Source organism: Elaeis guineensis, chromosome 1, assembly GCF_000442705.2.
Source record: "Elaeis guineensis isolate ETL-2024a chromosome 1, EG11, whole genome shotgun sequence".
Taxonomy (NCBI): domain Eukaryota; kingdom Viridiplantae; phylum Streptophyta; class Magnoliopsida; order Arecales; family Arecaceae; genus Elaeis; species Elaeis guineensis.
The window spans coordinates 99,539,136-99,555,066 of record NC_025993.2 but is presented as its reverse complement, the minus strand read 5'-3'; the positions used below and the strand labels follow the sequence as shown (position 1 = coordinate 99,555,066).

The 15,931-nt window shown below is 36.1% G+C and overlaps 1 protein-coding gene across 1 annotated transcript; it reads right to left on the bottom strand.

Annotated features, from left to right (window-relative positions):
• Window positions 1-2,536: 2,536 nt before the first annotated feature.
• On the bottom strand, window positions 2,537-11,163 carry LOC140856384 (uncharacterized). The gene is made up of 7 exons (XM_073253556.1): window positions 10,978-11,163; window positions 6,947-7,063; window positions 5,267-5,986; window positions 3,735-5,164; window positions 3,370-3,553; window positions 2,858-3,090; window positions 2,537-2,759 (listed from the first exon to the last, which is right to left on the bottom strand). Exons 1-7 carry the CDS (start codon window positions 11,161-11,163, stop codon window positions 2,537-2,539), a joined length of 3,093 nt encoding a protein of 1,030 aa, XP_073109657.1.
• Between the last annotated feature and the right edge of the window lie 4,768 nt (window positions 11,164-15,931).

Genomic DNA, 15,931 nt, shown 5'->3' with positions numbered 1-15,931 from the left:
CTCATATTGAAAAGTTGAGACAACAAGAAAGGTTTTCAATCCATGTTTTCAATGGATTACACAAGAAATGAGCTCAGGCATGTTAGCAATTAAACTTCTAAAATAAAAAATTAAAAAAAAAAATTGACTATATATTAAGAATCTCAATTCAAAGTTGTCATTCCTAGAATTATAAAAAATTATGGATCTCACACTCTTAGAATGCAGCACTGTACCTAAGTATCCTATAGCTGATTGGTTGTTGTTTATATTCCTCTCTTATAGATCATTGAAAACAAGAAAAAAAAATATCATATTTAACTTTTCTACTTTCTTAAAAGTAAAAAATTCTTACTTGGTCAAGGTTCATGCATTGAGGAAGATGAAGCTCTTGATTGGGAGAAAGTTTTAAAAAAGGCAGCAAAGCGAGCTTGGATCATAGCATTAACTTTTTCATTAACTTGTTCCTCCATTTGAGCTTGAATCTCAGCTCTAACCTCATCTTGCAATTGAGCTCGAACGTCTTCTCTAATGCTATCCACCAATGATTTCTTAGCTTGTTCGACAGCTCTTTGTACCTCTTCTTGCACATTTTCATTATACCTAACTCTCTTAGATGGTGCCTTCTTTCCAGCACCTTTGCCACGAAAATAACCAGACTTTTGGCCAAGTACTTGCAGTAATATGTCATCACGAGTCATTTGGGATTTATTCTCTTGTGTTTGTTGAACAACCTTCTCAAGTTGTTCCTGCAATAGATTATCAAAGATTAGATACCAAAATAATAAATAATGAATTTTAAGAACAATAAGAAAAGTTTTTTAACTAACATGGATCTCCTTGGATTTAGGGTTAGACCATACTAATTCTCGTTCTTTATTTTTCTTAGTGTGCTGAATCAACCAAACCTGATCTGGTGGTGCTTTTTCACCTGTTTCTGGGTCTCTCTGAAATGAATCACAAAAAAATAAGTATTTTATTTAGAAGTTCCTAAAACTATGTTAAATCTTCAATTTATTCTAAAAACTTACAGTTGATTCTTCAACTTCAGCATAAGATCGGGTGCCACATGTATGCTTAGTAACTAGCTTTGCCCTATTTGCTGCATTTCGCTTGCTTACTTTCTACAAACAATTGATACATGCAACTAACATCATCTATAAATCCAAAATGATGATGTATATATTTTAAATATAAATTAAATTTTAATTTGCAAAAACCTGAAAAGCATCAGTGCTGAAGTATGCCATCATATATTTTCAATCTTCTGGAGTAACATCTTCAGGAATATTAGCCAACCTCTCCTCATCAGTTCTAAATTTCTTATATAAATCATGCAAGCGATTTCTCCAACCTCTATAAAGTCGTTGCATGGTGGCCAAGACAAAAGCACATAAACGATATTCATTCCTATCATCTTCCATCTTAAACTTCTCCTAGAAGACACAAACAATGTAAATTATATGTTAATATATATAAATAGAAATAAACAAGATACTAAAATCAATCATAAATATTTAATTTACCTTTACTTGTAGCCACATTCGCTCACCTACTCTATTTGCCACATCTGGCCAATTTTTTGCAGTTAATGGAGCTTGTGTCCTGACAACATAACCACAAAAATTGATAATATCTCTAGCATTTTCTCCTACTGCTCTCAGTATATCATGAGGGATGCTAACTTTCAATGGTCCATTCTTTGTTCTCATATCAACCTTAATATATTTGTAATGCCCACGCACATTCTTACTTGAAACAGTTGCTATAGAAAATAAATTACAATTAGTATAACTAAATTTAAGTAGAATAAATTAAAAGTTTCAGCTATAAATAAAATATTATTATACCAGTATTACTACAATGATTAGAAACTCTTGGTTGAGTTTGAAGTTGCTATCCATGGGATTGACTTTGCTGCAATTCAAGCATCTGGTCTTGGTGTTCATTTGTCTGCTGGTTTTGTTGGTCCCAAAGTTGTGCCTCTTCTTGTGATTGATTTCGCCGCAGCCTTTCTCGATGAGGTGATGTAACTTCATTTGTTTGAAATCTTATATCAATAACAGGGCGTTGTCCTCGTCCACCAATTCGTGCACCTCTTCCTCTACATCTAACCATTTTCTAATAAAAATAATAAGCAAGCTTTTTAGTAAAAGTTCAACTAATTATCAGCAACATCTACTAAATGCACAAAAAAATATGAATATGCCATCAAAAGATACAAAAATAATATGAACACAATAAAATGATTTAAATTAAAATACATGTTGGTCATCACATAATGTTTCTTCTTCCAACATGACAAAAAATAAAATTCTAATTACAAATAGGCTAATCATCAGGACTATATTCATCAGATCATGGTTATTTTGATCATCATCTGTTTCGCTTTCAGCTTCTTCTTCTATCTCATCATCATTAATAAAATCATCTAATGTCAGATTCTCTCTATTTGTGTCATTGTTGGGTGAAAAGCTTTGTGGTTGAAGATCATCTCGATGTAGCACTCCTATCAACTCATCATTGTTCATGACTGGCCATATTGAAAATTTTGTTCTTATTCCTCTTGTTGGTAGACATCATCTTCGATCAAACTATCATCATCATCATCATCATCTGCATCATTATCTACAGATGGCACATCATAAGCATCACGTGGATAAGTTTTTACCACAACAAGCCAATTGCTATCAACTAAATCTTCTACATAGAACACTTGTTGAGCTTGAGAAGCCAACACAAAAGGCTCATTGGTGTTCAAAGATCCATAGATATTTACGCTTATATATCCATAGTTGTCAACCCTATATCCTCGTCCCAATCGGCCAACATCCCACCAGTGACATTTGAAAAGAACTACTTTTTTATTTCCACATACAACAATTCAAAAATATCTTCCAACACTCCATAGTATTCTTTATCAGCAGATGTATCATCTCCTTTTACAAGCACTCCACTATTCTGACTTTTTCGCCCAATTGCACGATCTCTTGCATGAAATCTGAATCTATTGACAATGTAAGTTTCATATCTATGAACTATTTTGAACGGTCCAACATCCAAGCTTAGAAGATCTTCACTTGCTTTGCCTTTAGCTTTAAGCTTTGAAACCTATTTAAGATTAATAAATTAAGTCATTATTAGCATAAATAAAAGTAACTTAAAGTATTTACCTATATTATATGATACCTACACGTTCATAAAATCAATCTGGAAATTCCTTGTGATGTCTAGCCAGGACATTTCTTGAGCTCGCCTCTTCCAATTCTTTTTTATGCTCCCTATGAATGACATAATTAATCAATAATAAAGATGATTGAAGTAGAAACAAAGTTCTTTGAAGATTTTCATAATAACAAGATTTTGTTCTTACTCAATATATGGCCAAACTTCCTCACAGTTTCGAAGAACATATGCTTGAGCTTGTGTAAACTCCTGAGCATTAAGCTCATAAGACTTAAAAGCTCCTTTTACACAGCCATCTTTGACAAAGATTGATAGTCCTTGGTATGAAGTAGCTCCATCATCATTTCGTGGGACTCGATTAAATTTTATTTCAACACTATTCAAATACCTAGAACAGAATGTAAGGCATTCATTTGCAAGATAACCTCTTGCAATTGACCCCTCTGGACGAGCTTTGTTTCGGACATAAGACTTTAATGTTCGCAAATATCTAGATTTAAAAGATATTAACTAAGTCAAAAATAATACAAAAAAAAATTACATTTAAGTTTTAAAAAGTTAAGGATTACCTTTCAACTGGATACATCCATCTATATTGGATCGGTCCACCAATTTTAGCCTCGCTTGCCAAGTGAATTGGTAAATGAATCATAATATCAAAGAAAGCTGGTGGAAATATTGTTTCAAGTTTATACAGAGTCATAACAATGTCATCCTCCAACTGTTTTAGATCTTGAACTTTTAACGACTTTGAGCATAAGTTTCTAAAGAAGTTACTTCGCTCAATCAATGGCTCACAAACAAACTTAGGCAATAATCCCCGAATGGCAACTGGAAGTATTTGCTGCAAAAGGATATGATGGTCATGGCACTTTAAGCCAGAAATCTTCTTCTCATTTATATTCACACATCTTGATATGTTAGAAGAGAATCCATCAGGGACCCTTAGATTAGATAAGAAATTGCAAAAGGCTATCTTCTCTTGTGGGGATAATGTATAAGTTGCAACTAGCATCTTCAATTTACCATTTTCAATATAAGGATGAAGATTGTGCCTAATGTTCATATCTACAAGGTCAAAACGGCCCTTCAATGTATCTTTTGTCTTTCTTTTTATATCCAGCACAATTCCTAAAATGTTAGAAGAAACGTTTCTCGCAATATACATCACATCAAGATTATTGCGCAATTTCAGATCCTTCCAATAAGGCAATTGAAAGAATATACTCTTCTTCCTCCAATTGTAAACATCGTTAAAATCATCATGCTTACGCTTTTGACCCTTCCCAAAAGTAACTTTTTTTAACTTACGCAGCTGATCCAACACATCATCACCAGTTAGTACCTTAGGTGCATCTCTATATTCACATTTTCCATCAAAAGATCTTTTATTACATCGCCATGAATGATTTTTGGGTAAGAACCGATGATGCCCCATGTAACAAATCTTACTTCGTATTGAAAGAGAGCAAGTGTCTTTGTGGCAACAAGGACAAGCTAGTTTTCCTTTAGTCATCCATCCAGACAAATTACCATATGCGGAAAAATCATTAATAGTCCAAAGGACAGCAGCATGTAAGTTGAAATTTTGTCGTGTATGAGCATCATATGTCTCGACTCCTATATCCCATAACTCCTTCAACTCTTCAATTAAAGGCTGTAGATACACATCAATATCATTTTCGGGGCACTGAGGACCTAGAATAAGAAGTGTCATCATAAAATAAGGATCTTTCATACACTGCCATGGAGGTAAATTATATGGAATCAACACAACTGGCCATATACTATGAGGGGTAGACATATTTTCAAATGGTTGGAAGCCATCACTTGCAAGACCAAGTCTAACACTCCGAGGATCTGCAGAAAAGGACTTGTACTTATCATCAAAGGATTTCCAAGCGAATGAGTCAGCTGGATGTCTTAATATGCCATCATTTATCCTTTTCTCCTCATGCCATCTCATGTCCTTTGTAGTGATTTTAGACATATACAACATCTGGAGTCTTGGTTTCAAAAGAAAATAATGTAAAATCTTGTGAGGGATATTGCGCGTTCTGCCTTGATATTTCTAGTGGAATAAGTTACATACAGGACATACGATTGCATTGGCATGTTCTCCCCAATATATAACACAATCATTCAAGCATGCATCTATTTTTATATGTTCAAGTCCCAAATCCTGAATAAGCTTCTTAGCTTCATAAAATGAGTTTGGAACTAAGGCACCATTTAGAAGAACTTCCTTAAAAACCTTCAGCAACTTATCCATTGATGTATCACTCCAATTATTTGAACATTTTAAATGGAGTAACTTCACAGCAAAGGATAATTTGGAGACCTTGTCACATCCAGGATACAAATTTTTATCGGCATCTTTAAGCAACCTGTAAAAGGCTGCTGCTTCCGGATTTGGTTCTTGGGGTTCATATCCTTCATTCACATCATCTCTTTCAACATCAGTATTTATGAAAGCACATGCATCATGAACCATTCCAATTAAGTCATCATAATCTGTATTTTCTTCCTCATCTAAATTGTCTCTACTATTAGCATTGCATTCCTCTAAATTTTCCTCAATTGTCTCACCATGATAAGCCCAATGTTTATAACTTTTCACAATTCCATTTCGGATCAAGTGAGCCCTCACTTCATGTCGGCCCTTAAAGACTGTATTTCTACACTTAGTACAAGGACATCGTATTCTATCACTAATAGTTGGCTGACCAAAAGCAAAGTTAAGAAACGAATAGACTCCATTTATATATTCCATACTTGCTCTGTCATTAAGTTTCATCCAGTTCTTATCTGACATTATGTCCTGCACATTATAATAGACAATAAAATAATATCAACTATAATAAAATGAGTTGTTATGGTAAAACTACAATCAGCAGGTAGCGTAAGAATTAGAAAAATAATTGAACATAGAAAATTGAGGTTCGTAAGATGCTTATTTTAACAACAAATATATAATTTAAAGTCCTATATACAGTAGTTCATATTCATATCATCAATAGAATAGAGCTCCATAAATTGAATCGAAAAGTCTCAAAAAAATTTATTCTGGCCCCATATGAGAGTTCAGAAAGGTGGAAATTAGCCTACTGCAAGTCTCACACCATGGATTCAATATCATATTCATATGGATAATATCCATAAGCCAATTCATGAAGGAAATGAAGAGGTATAAATCAAAAGTTTGAGTAGGCCAAAGAGTTCAAACCAAGGGGGAAACGGGATCTAGACAAAAATACACAACCATCCTTGCCATGCTCGATTTTAAATTAGCTAAACAAATTAGCACCCAGTCCTTTCTGTCACTAGCTTGATCTGTTATTTATATTTCTCTTTTCAGAATAAAGGTGTCATGAAGAAGTGTTGTGGGTGATGTATGATGGTGAGTGAAAGCTATAAGGGAGAAAGAAAGTCTACAAATAATTTTCTCCATTGGTTTTGCTTTGCTTGTAAGCTAAGGGAGCAAGAAAAGTTTACTTCAAAAAAAAACAAAAGGGAACAAGGAGAGTGTGCCAAATCATCATTTGCTTCACTTGTATACAATCATACCTGCAAACATATTATAAATACAGAGGACAACCAAATAAGATTTGTAATCAAGATTTATGTAACCATTTTTTATGAGGTGTCCATGCTAATAAATCACTTCCCAAAGTAGGTTAGGGAAGGATTTGGGCCCAAATATCTCATAAAACAACCAAGAACCTTTACCAAATAGATAAGTTGGTACCTTTAACTAAATGAAAAAGAAAAAAAAAGGTACCTCCAATTTGTCCTCACTTTTAAGGACCAGGGGAGGGTTGGCTGTTGAAATTTGCATCACCCGAGTGGTGCCCCATCTTACTTCTAGAGCAATCACAAGGAGAGCAGTACCCATTCTCTCAGATTAATCAAGCAGAAAATTATTAATACAGTTGAACTATTCAATTAGTCTAAGCTTTTGTATGGTGACATTCCTCCATCCTATATATATTCTCCTGTATTTATTCAACCCATATCACACGTCTGGATCTTACATCTGAGACTCACTGCCTGATGAACAGATTGGTATCATATTCATATTATCATGAGAACACAACTCCATAAACTGATAGTTAGGAGCCAAAAAAAAAATAGAGCTTGGAAGTCTGACACCATGGATTTAGTATCATATTCGTATTATCATTTGAATAGAACTCCATAAATTGAAAATAAAGAAACCAAAAAAAAATCTTTTCAATCAAAAATCCCTAAACCCTACAAAATATCATGCTTCTACCCAGATTAGCTCTCCAAAACCTCAAGCTCACATCGCTGCAACTCACATAAAATCCCATATCATCAGAACCTCAAAACCCCTCTAATATCCTTAGATGCTCTCCTTCTCCATAGATCTCCAAAAACAGATAACGAAATGAAAAGAAAAAGATGCAAAAACCAAAGGAAAATGATCAATCTATGAGGGAAAAGGGCATACCTTTGATTTTTTCTATCCGTCCTCTGTTTCGTCTATTTTTTTTTATGTTTTCCCTGGATTTTCCTCTATTTTTTATGAGGCTTAATCAGGTGGGGAGGCTTGGAGCGGCCAAATGGGGAAGACGAAGGGTTTTGGGCCTCTTTCCCATGAAACCAAGAACAATGCGCGAAGATTGGTTTCTCAGCGGCAGAAAATTTTTCATTAAATGAGCATTAAAAGCACTTAAAATGGGTTAAAAATATGGAACAATCCCGTCACAGGGGTCGACTCATGGGTCGACTCATGCCTGGAGGTCGACTCATGGGTCGACCTCTGTGGAAAAACATCAGAAAATGAGAAGGGAAGCACGATTTTGTAAAATTGGCCTAAAACCCGCAAAGGTCGACTCATGGGTCGACTCATGCCTTGAGGATCGACTCATGGGTCGACTCACAAGGTGTGCCAAGTTTGTGCCATCCAAAAATTCAGTGTGCCAATCATCTCATATGCCATGAGTCGACTCATGGGTCGACTCATATTTTTCAAACATGAATATCTTTCAAAATACAAGTCCAAAAATAATAAAATTTTTACCAATGAATCACAAATCTTTTATTCTATCATTTGATGCTTTCAAATCAGGGTTTGGTAAAATTATGATTTTGCCCCTGAAGAGTAATAAGTCTTTTTCAAGCGAAAATCAATAGTACCCCTTCAAATGCTTTGTAATCATCAAAATCAATCCAAGGAGCAACAAGAATGGACATATCTATACAAAAAGACTTTTGGTATTAGAGCCGGGGTTTTGAGTTCTAACTTTTAACATAGTATGATGGCCTCCTCCAAATCCAATCCAATGTGCACCAGAATATTTTCTTCAATGGAGTTATCAATTGGAAGGGTGCCAGTTGTGAGTTCTCTCACATCACTACTAATAGGTGTGGGGGTTTCTGGGATTGAGTACTTGTGAAGAAGTGGTAAACATGAAGGAGATGAAACATTTCGTTTCTTCTTCTTCTTCTTCTTCCTCTTCTTTTTTTTTTTTTAGAGGGCAAAGAAAGGGCTTCCAATCAGGGGTTTGGTGCTTAATATTTTGTTGTTTCAGTGACGAGTAAATATTGTCATTGAATTTTTTTCTGTGACAAGAAAATATTTTCTATGACAAGTAATTATTGTCACCGATGCCTTTTAGTGATAGAATTTTAATTCTTATCACGAATAATATTTTATTTTTCTAACTAATATTTTAGTTTTTTGCACTTTTATTTAGTGACAAGTTCTAGTGATAAGAAAAAATTTTTTGTCACCAATAATTAATAATTTATGACAAGGATATTTGTTTGTCACTAAAATAAATCAATTGATGCTAATCAGTGACGAGCATGATTTCTTGTCATAGAATATTTATTTTCAGTGGCAAAAATTTTCTTTGCCACAAAACACTTGCCACTATAGATAAGATTTCTTGTAGTGTTATACTTGACACCTCCCCTAATTGCTATATTTATATTTGCTTATGCGATAAAACCCTTCATATTAACCATCCCAGTTCTACTTCCCAATGCTTCATTTCAATGCTAACAAACCTTCTATAACCATATTCAAAAGATTTGTAAGAGATCTTGTTTGAAAAAAAATTAGTTGAAAGTAATATCCTTTTCCTACCTCATACATAGAGTACTGATAGAATCAACGCTCGGGATTTACTATGGTCTACAAGATCTTTAATGGAGCCCTTAGCCCACAGTTGCAGAAAATTGAGAAGAAGCTATGGTTGAAATCAAATTGGATATGAATTGAATATCAAATACCCATGTCTATATTTATTTTATTTTATGAATATAACTACAGATATGGATATTAGTTGGATGCAAAAATTTATGTTCATATTTATTTTAAACGGATATGAATTTTGGTATAAAAAGTATGAATATAAATACAGATATAAGTTGGATAATTAAATTTTATAATCACAGAATCAAAGATATTGCTAAGTCGGATTCTCAAATTTCTATTTATATATAGATAGATTCAGATACAAAAATTGATTTGGATGAATAATGTCCAATCTACTTTCACCCTTAAAAGAAGTGGATGGGAGCTTTGGCTGGAGCTTTGGAAGGAGCTATAGAGAGAGTTCATACTTGAAGCCATAGAAATCCTAGATTCCTCTCTTTTCCTTTGCTCTCTTCCTCTCTTCTCCCTTTGCTCTCTTATTAGTCTCTTCTCCCTTCACACTCTCCCCTTCTCTCTCTTAACAGGATTGAAATCGGATTGGGAAGCCTTTGTTCCATAAGAAAGAAAGAATGGAAGGGGTCATATGATCACCATGTGATCTCCTTCCACTCCTATCATAATAAGGATATTTTGGTATCTTCCATCAACAAGGGTATCGTTGGTATTTTCTATCTAAATTATCTTATGAGATTATCATGTATTCATGGATTCTGATGGAGTTGAATGGCTAGGCCACATTACAATAAAAACCTAAGTTTTAGGATCTAATTAAAAAAAAATAAAATATTTTGAGATATAAGTACAAATCATAAAAAGTTGAAGGGGTGCCGCCATAATTTATCCTAAATTTTAAATTTTCTTAGAGTTCCCTTTTAAAGTGGGCATCCCCTTATCACAAGCCATTCTTTCTCCTCATAGATTCCTTAGTATGAAGATCTTTCCTATAATATGAACCACATATATAAATACCTCATCATTTTTTAGTACCTTTGAATTCCAAAAAAAAGGTTTATAGAAGGAACAAAGAAAACCCTGGTGTTCAAGTCATAGAAGAATGTCAACACGAATTCACATTTAGCTATTAACTTCAATAGGCTTATTCTTCTGCTTACAAACAAGACTTTCTTGTACCCTTCCAAATAGGTTAAACACTAGAAAGACTTTGTGACACCCTAGTTCCCACTATCCTCCTTAAGTAGTTGGATGCTTAAATGCATAATCTTGTTGAGATGCATTGCCAAGTCCAAATTTAATTAGAATTTCATTTTTAGTTGGTCATTAATTTTTAATGATGACTTCAGGATTCTATTCCTAGTATTACTCTATTTAATTATTTTCTTTTAAACGTTGTTAGAGTTTGTGTTCTAATAGATTTTTAATTTTTGAGTCAAGATAGAAGTCAAACTCTCCTACGTGGTGCTCTATTTAAAAAGACTTTTGATGTCTTCTTTAGATGTGAAACTTTGTGAAAGAGTATGGAAGAGAGAGAAAGTTAGAGGTGCTTGTTGAGATTTGATACCTCGAGATTTGGTCCACACTGAGTCCACAGTGAGGTCCAGAATGACGAACGAAGTCCAACGAGCCCAAGAATAGTCCAAATGGAGTCCAGATGGAGAAGTTACACATGGAAGAACTGCAGAGGAGATGGCACAGCCCACGAGGCGGCAGAGGTTGGTGGTAGGCCGATGGAGGCCGTGCGTGCTAGTGCGGACGCACGGGGCATGGCCCAAGCCCTGACGGGCATGCGCACGAGATGGCCCAATAAGAGCACGGGCACCCAGGACCAGCGCCCTGTCACTGTCCACCATGGACCGCAGGGTGCTAGGTGGTCCATGGAGGCCGCATGGACTGATCACACGGTCCACATGTGGTGCAGGGGCATTTGTGCATGATCTGACAGTTCAGATCATGTGTGATCATGATTAAACAGCTGGAACTCAATTCGGATGTAATCAGACTTGATCTAAGATTGTAGTGCATGATCGGACGGCTCTGGTATAAGTCAGTCATGATTGAACGATCATAAATGATTTTAAGATTGATTGAGACTCAGTATTCCTTGTATAACACTATTTTGAAGATTCTGAAGTCTATATAGCTTCGATTGACGAGCCATTTATTATATTGGATAGCTGGTGACATCTTAGAGGTGTAGAAAAGCTTTAAAAGAGATTTCAAAAAACTTTTATAAGAATTTTGGAGCTTCTTATTGAGAGACTTTTGTATAAAGGTTGAGTGGTGAGTTTTTCTTATTTTGTTGTGTTTCATTCTCTCATAATGAAGCTTGCACGCTCTGTAGAGGTAGGCTTAAGGGTGATCCATGTATTTATATTATGTTTCTTATTTTATTTCTTCTTGCTTCCTGCTGCAATGTATAGTACCGGATCCTGCACAACAATTGATATCAGAGCCAGATTATACTAGAGCATAGGTTACAGTAGTGATGATCGAGATAGAAGATGGGAAGACAAGCTCAATCAAGGTGGAGATCAATAGCTAGATTTAATGGAAAGAGTAATTTCTCTTTATGGCAGGCGAGGGTAAAGGACATGCTCTTCTAGCAAGGGTTAATCGATGCTCTTTTGTGTGAGAAGAAGTCGACTACCATGGAGGTGCAGGATTGGAGGTGACTCTAGATGTAGATGGTGAGTACGATTCGCTTGTATCTAATGGATGAGGTGGTGATTTATGTGCTTGACGAGTCTTCTCCGATGGTGCTGTGGTCGAAGTTTGAGGAGTTGTATATGATGAAATCTCTCACCAACACTCTCTTCCTCTAGAGATAGTTCTATCAATTACAGATGACTGAGGGACAGAGAGTGCAGGAGCATTTCAGTCACTTTCAAAAGATCCTCATCGGCCTCCTTAATGTTGGTGAGAAAGTTGGAGAGAAGACTAGGGTGCTGGTCTTGCTAGCTTCACTTCCTCCTTCATATGAGTCTTTGGTGACTGCTCTTCTAGTAGGAAAGAGCACCATCAAGATGGATAAGGTCACTGCGGTGATTCTTCAGAATAAAATTCTCAGGAGAGAAAATCTAGCTTCAAGCTTAATGGCAGCTCAATTTTGGTAGTTTCTGAAAGAGAAGGAGGTGGCAGATGGAGCGACAGAAGATCGTAATGAGAGCAGTTCAAGTCCAGGATGAGAGACTTGAGCAAGACTAGATGTTATCGATGTGATGAGTTGGAGCATCTAGCTAGAGATTGCCTTCAACTTAGGGATCGAATGAGGACTACTGCAGCAACGGCCAAAGCGAGTCAGAGGATGATGTTTTGGAGATATTTGATAAGGTATCTACTTCTTTCCAGTAGTAGATTTTAGATTCTGCATGTACCTATCATGTATGTTGCAGAGAGGAGTAATTTGACTCTTTAGAGAGTAGTGAGATTACTGTTTATCTGTCAGATAGATCGAACTGTATGATTAGAGGTATCAGAATGGTCAACTGGAGGACACATAATGGTATAGTGAGAAGATTGAGAGAGTCTGATACATACTTGATGTCAAGCGAAATCCTATCTCACTGAGTAGACTGAATTCGAGAGGCTACAAGATGGCAGCTGGTGAAGGAATCCTAAAGGTATTATACAGCGATAGAATTATTCTGAAGAGAAAGAAGAGGATGAGAGAACATTACTACCTGACGGAGAGCTCAGTGCAAGGTGGAGCTTCAGGAGCCAAGAGAAGCCCAGAGCGAGGTGGAGCTCTAAGTGGAAGTGAATCAGGCACTAGACAAGAGACTCAGGAGGACGAGAGGTGATGTCACAGAGTGAAGTTTCTATTGCTGCAGGAGACTTCTTCGAGTAGATCTTTGGTCAGAGTAGACATAGCCCATGATGGAGGTGGATCGAGTGGCCTAGCTTGATTTTCATGTTTGTCCATCTATGAGACAGTAGGCATGCCCCAAGGGGTGGGGACGAGATGGATTATAGGCTTTCAGAGATAGATGAGGCTGAATATTGAGTCGTGATGGAGATTGTTGAGACTTGATACTTCAAAATTTGATCCATACCGAATCCACAGCGAGGTTCAGGATGACGAACGGAGTCCAATGAGTCTAAGAACAGCCGAGTCTAAGAACAGCCCAAATGGAGTCCAGATAGAAAAATTACGTGCGAAAGAATTTTGGAGGAGGTGGCACGGCCCATGAGACGGTGGAGGCCAGTGGCTGTGTGAGTGCGGGTGGCCTAGCATGTGGATGCACGGACGCACACTGGTCGACCTAGCGGGCACCCAGGCCTAGCACCCTGTTGTGGTCCACCGTGGACTGCAAGGTGCTGGGTGGTCCATCGAGGCTGCGTGGACCAATCACACGGTCCACATGCAGTCTAGAGGTATTTGTGTGTGATCCGACAGTCTAGATCTCATGTGATCATGATTGAACGGTTGAAACTTCATTCGGATATGATCAGACTTGATCTAAGGCTATAGTGCACGATCGGACAGCTCTAGTGTGAGTCGGTTACGATCGAACGGCCACAGATAGTTCTAAGATTGATTAAGACTCAGTATTCCTAGTATAACACTATTTTAGAGATTTTAAAGCCTATATAGCTTCGATTGACGAGCCATTTATTGTATTGGATAGTTGGAGACATCTTGGAGGTGTAAAAAGATTTCAAGAGAGATTTCAAAGAGCTTTTGTGATAATTTTAAGATTTTTTATTGAGAGACTCTTGTATAAAGATTGAGTGATGAGTTTCTCTTATTTTGTTGTATTTTATTCTATTATAGTGAAGCTTGCATGCCCCATGAAGGTAAGCTTGAGGTCGATCTACATATTTGTATTATGTTTCTTATTTTGTTTCTTTTTTTCTTGCTACAACGTGTGGTACCGGATCCTACACTACAGTATTCTCTTTGGTGATGCATGAGGGATTCCTTATGTAGCTTAATTTTTTTAAGATAAATTATAAAAATATTTCACTATACCTCTTGTATTTTAAAATATGTCAAATTGACCCTTCTAGTTATTGAAATATTCTAGTATAGTCCTGCCATTTATCTCCATTAACCAAATGCTATCACGTGATCATCATATAGTAACATTATTTTATAAAATATTCAAACTATCTTTAACATCAAACAAACCCCTAAACCAAATGGAAAAGAGAAGAAGAAATCCTAAATTAAATAGGGAGGAAAAGGAGGAATGTGGAGCGAGAAAGAGACCATGGAGGCATCTCAATTAAGTTCTTTCATTTTGTTATCTCCTCAAAAAGGAAACAAAGAAGAGGATAGAGAGAAAAAACACACACCCCCATACCCACACCAAACTTTTCTCCTTTCGACGTCTTCTCCAACTCCATCTCTATACTATTCTTTCAAAAATAGAGCAAATGGAGTAAAAAAACAAAGAAAAAAACAAAGGAGAGAGGAGATTATATGGATAAGATGGATTGGTATTGTTATCTTATTTTATGAGCTAGCTTCCAGTATTTGAAACATTGGCTGAAAGAAGCAAAGGAGATTGACAACCTCCCAGAACCTTTATTAAACAAATTATAAGCAAGATATATAAAGTAGTATATATACATATCATGTATTATATTCATGAAGCCAACCAACAAAAGAAACACATAATTGAATATAGAGTAAAGATCTCCTATAGTATATGGAGAGCATGCTTCATTTTTTTTTGGGAGAGTGCCTAGAAATATAACATCGATAAATATGGATGAGAGGTGGCTTCATTTCTTCCACGGTGAATCGTTGCCTGATGGATGCGTGTGGGCCAACTCCAAAAGGAATGTGTGCATATGGGTGCCTTCCTTTCTCTTCATCACAAGTTGGGTCAAACCTCTTCGATCGAAATGTGTCAATCTCCAAAAATTGCTAAGGATCTTTGGCCGAGATCTTGAGTGCAAGCAAAACTCACGTACCCTACATCAACAACACAATATAATTAAACTCTTTGAAAACTTATAGAATGGCTCCAACCTGGTATAAAAGAATAGTTTCTAATTTATGACAATAGTCTGTACATGGTTTGTGTACCTTGGGGAGGACATAGCCTTCAATTTCAACTTGTTGAGATATTTCTCTTACAACCAATGGGGAGATTGTATAAAATCTTGTTGCCTCTTTCATTACCTACATGAATAGTTTCATTGTCACCAAGGTGTGTAGTATTGGAACAGCACTGAGCTTTATAACATCATTTTTTTGGACTTAGCCATAGGAAGTTATTTCCCTATTAGTTCCATCTATGATTACTTGTTTTAAAAGTAGTCATGGATCATATTTCTTATACAGCACTAAAATTATTCAAAGCTATATAAATATGCATTAGTTGTCATCATTATAAATTTTTTTGCTTCCAGTGGACTCAAGCATTGTAAATCTTGTACTTGAGATATATAACACTGGTATCTAATACATATGATATATGTAAACTGAGAGTACAAAACTGGTTGGTTGAGAGTACAAAATACATTATATTTTTAGGCATCGATGGCTCCCTCCACCTCCATCCTTCCTCGCCAATGACCTCTCTTCCTTTTTCTCCTTATCCTTTCTCCTCCTCATCCTCCTCCTCCAATCTTACTCATGAGGCAAATTGATGTCGTCATCCTCCT

Coding starts and splice junctions, on each gene's coding strand:
- LOC140856384 (XM_073253556.1), bottom strand. CDS start 11,163: ATGGTGGACAGTGACAGGGCGCTGGTCCTGGGTGCCCGTGCTCTTATT. Junction 3,091..3,369: donor TTCTTCGAAACTGTGAGGAA/GTTTGGCCATAT, acceptor AATCTTAAATAG/GTTTCAAAGCTTAAAGCTAA. Junction 2,760..2,857: donor GAAGATATTTTTGAATTGTT/GTATGTGGAAAT, acceptor TGGATATATAAG/CGTAAATATCTATGGATCTT.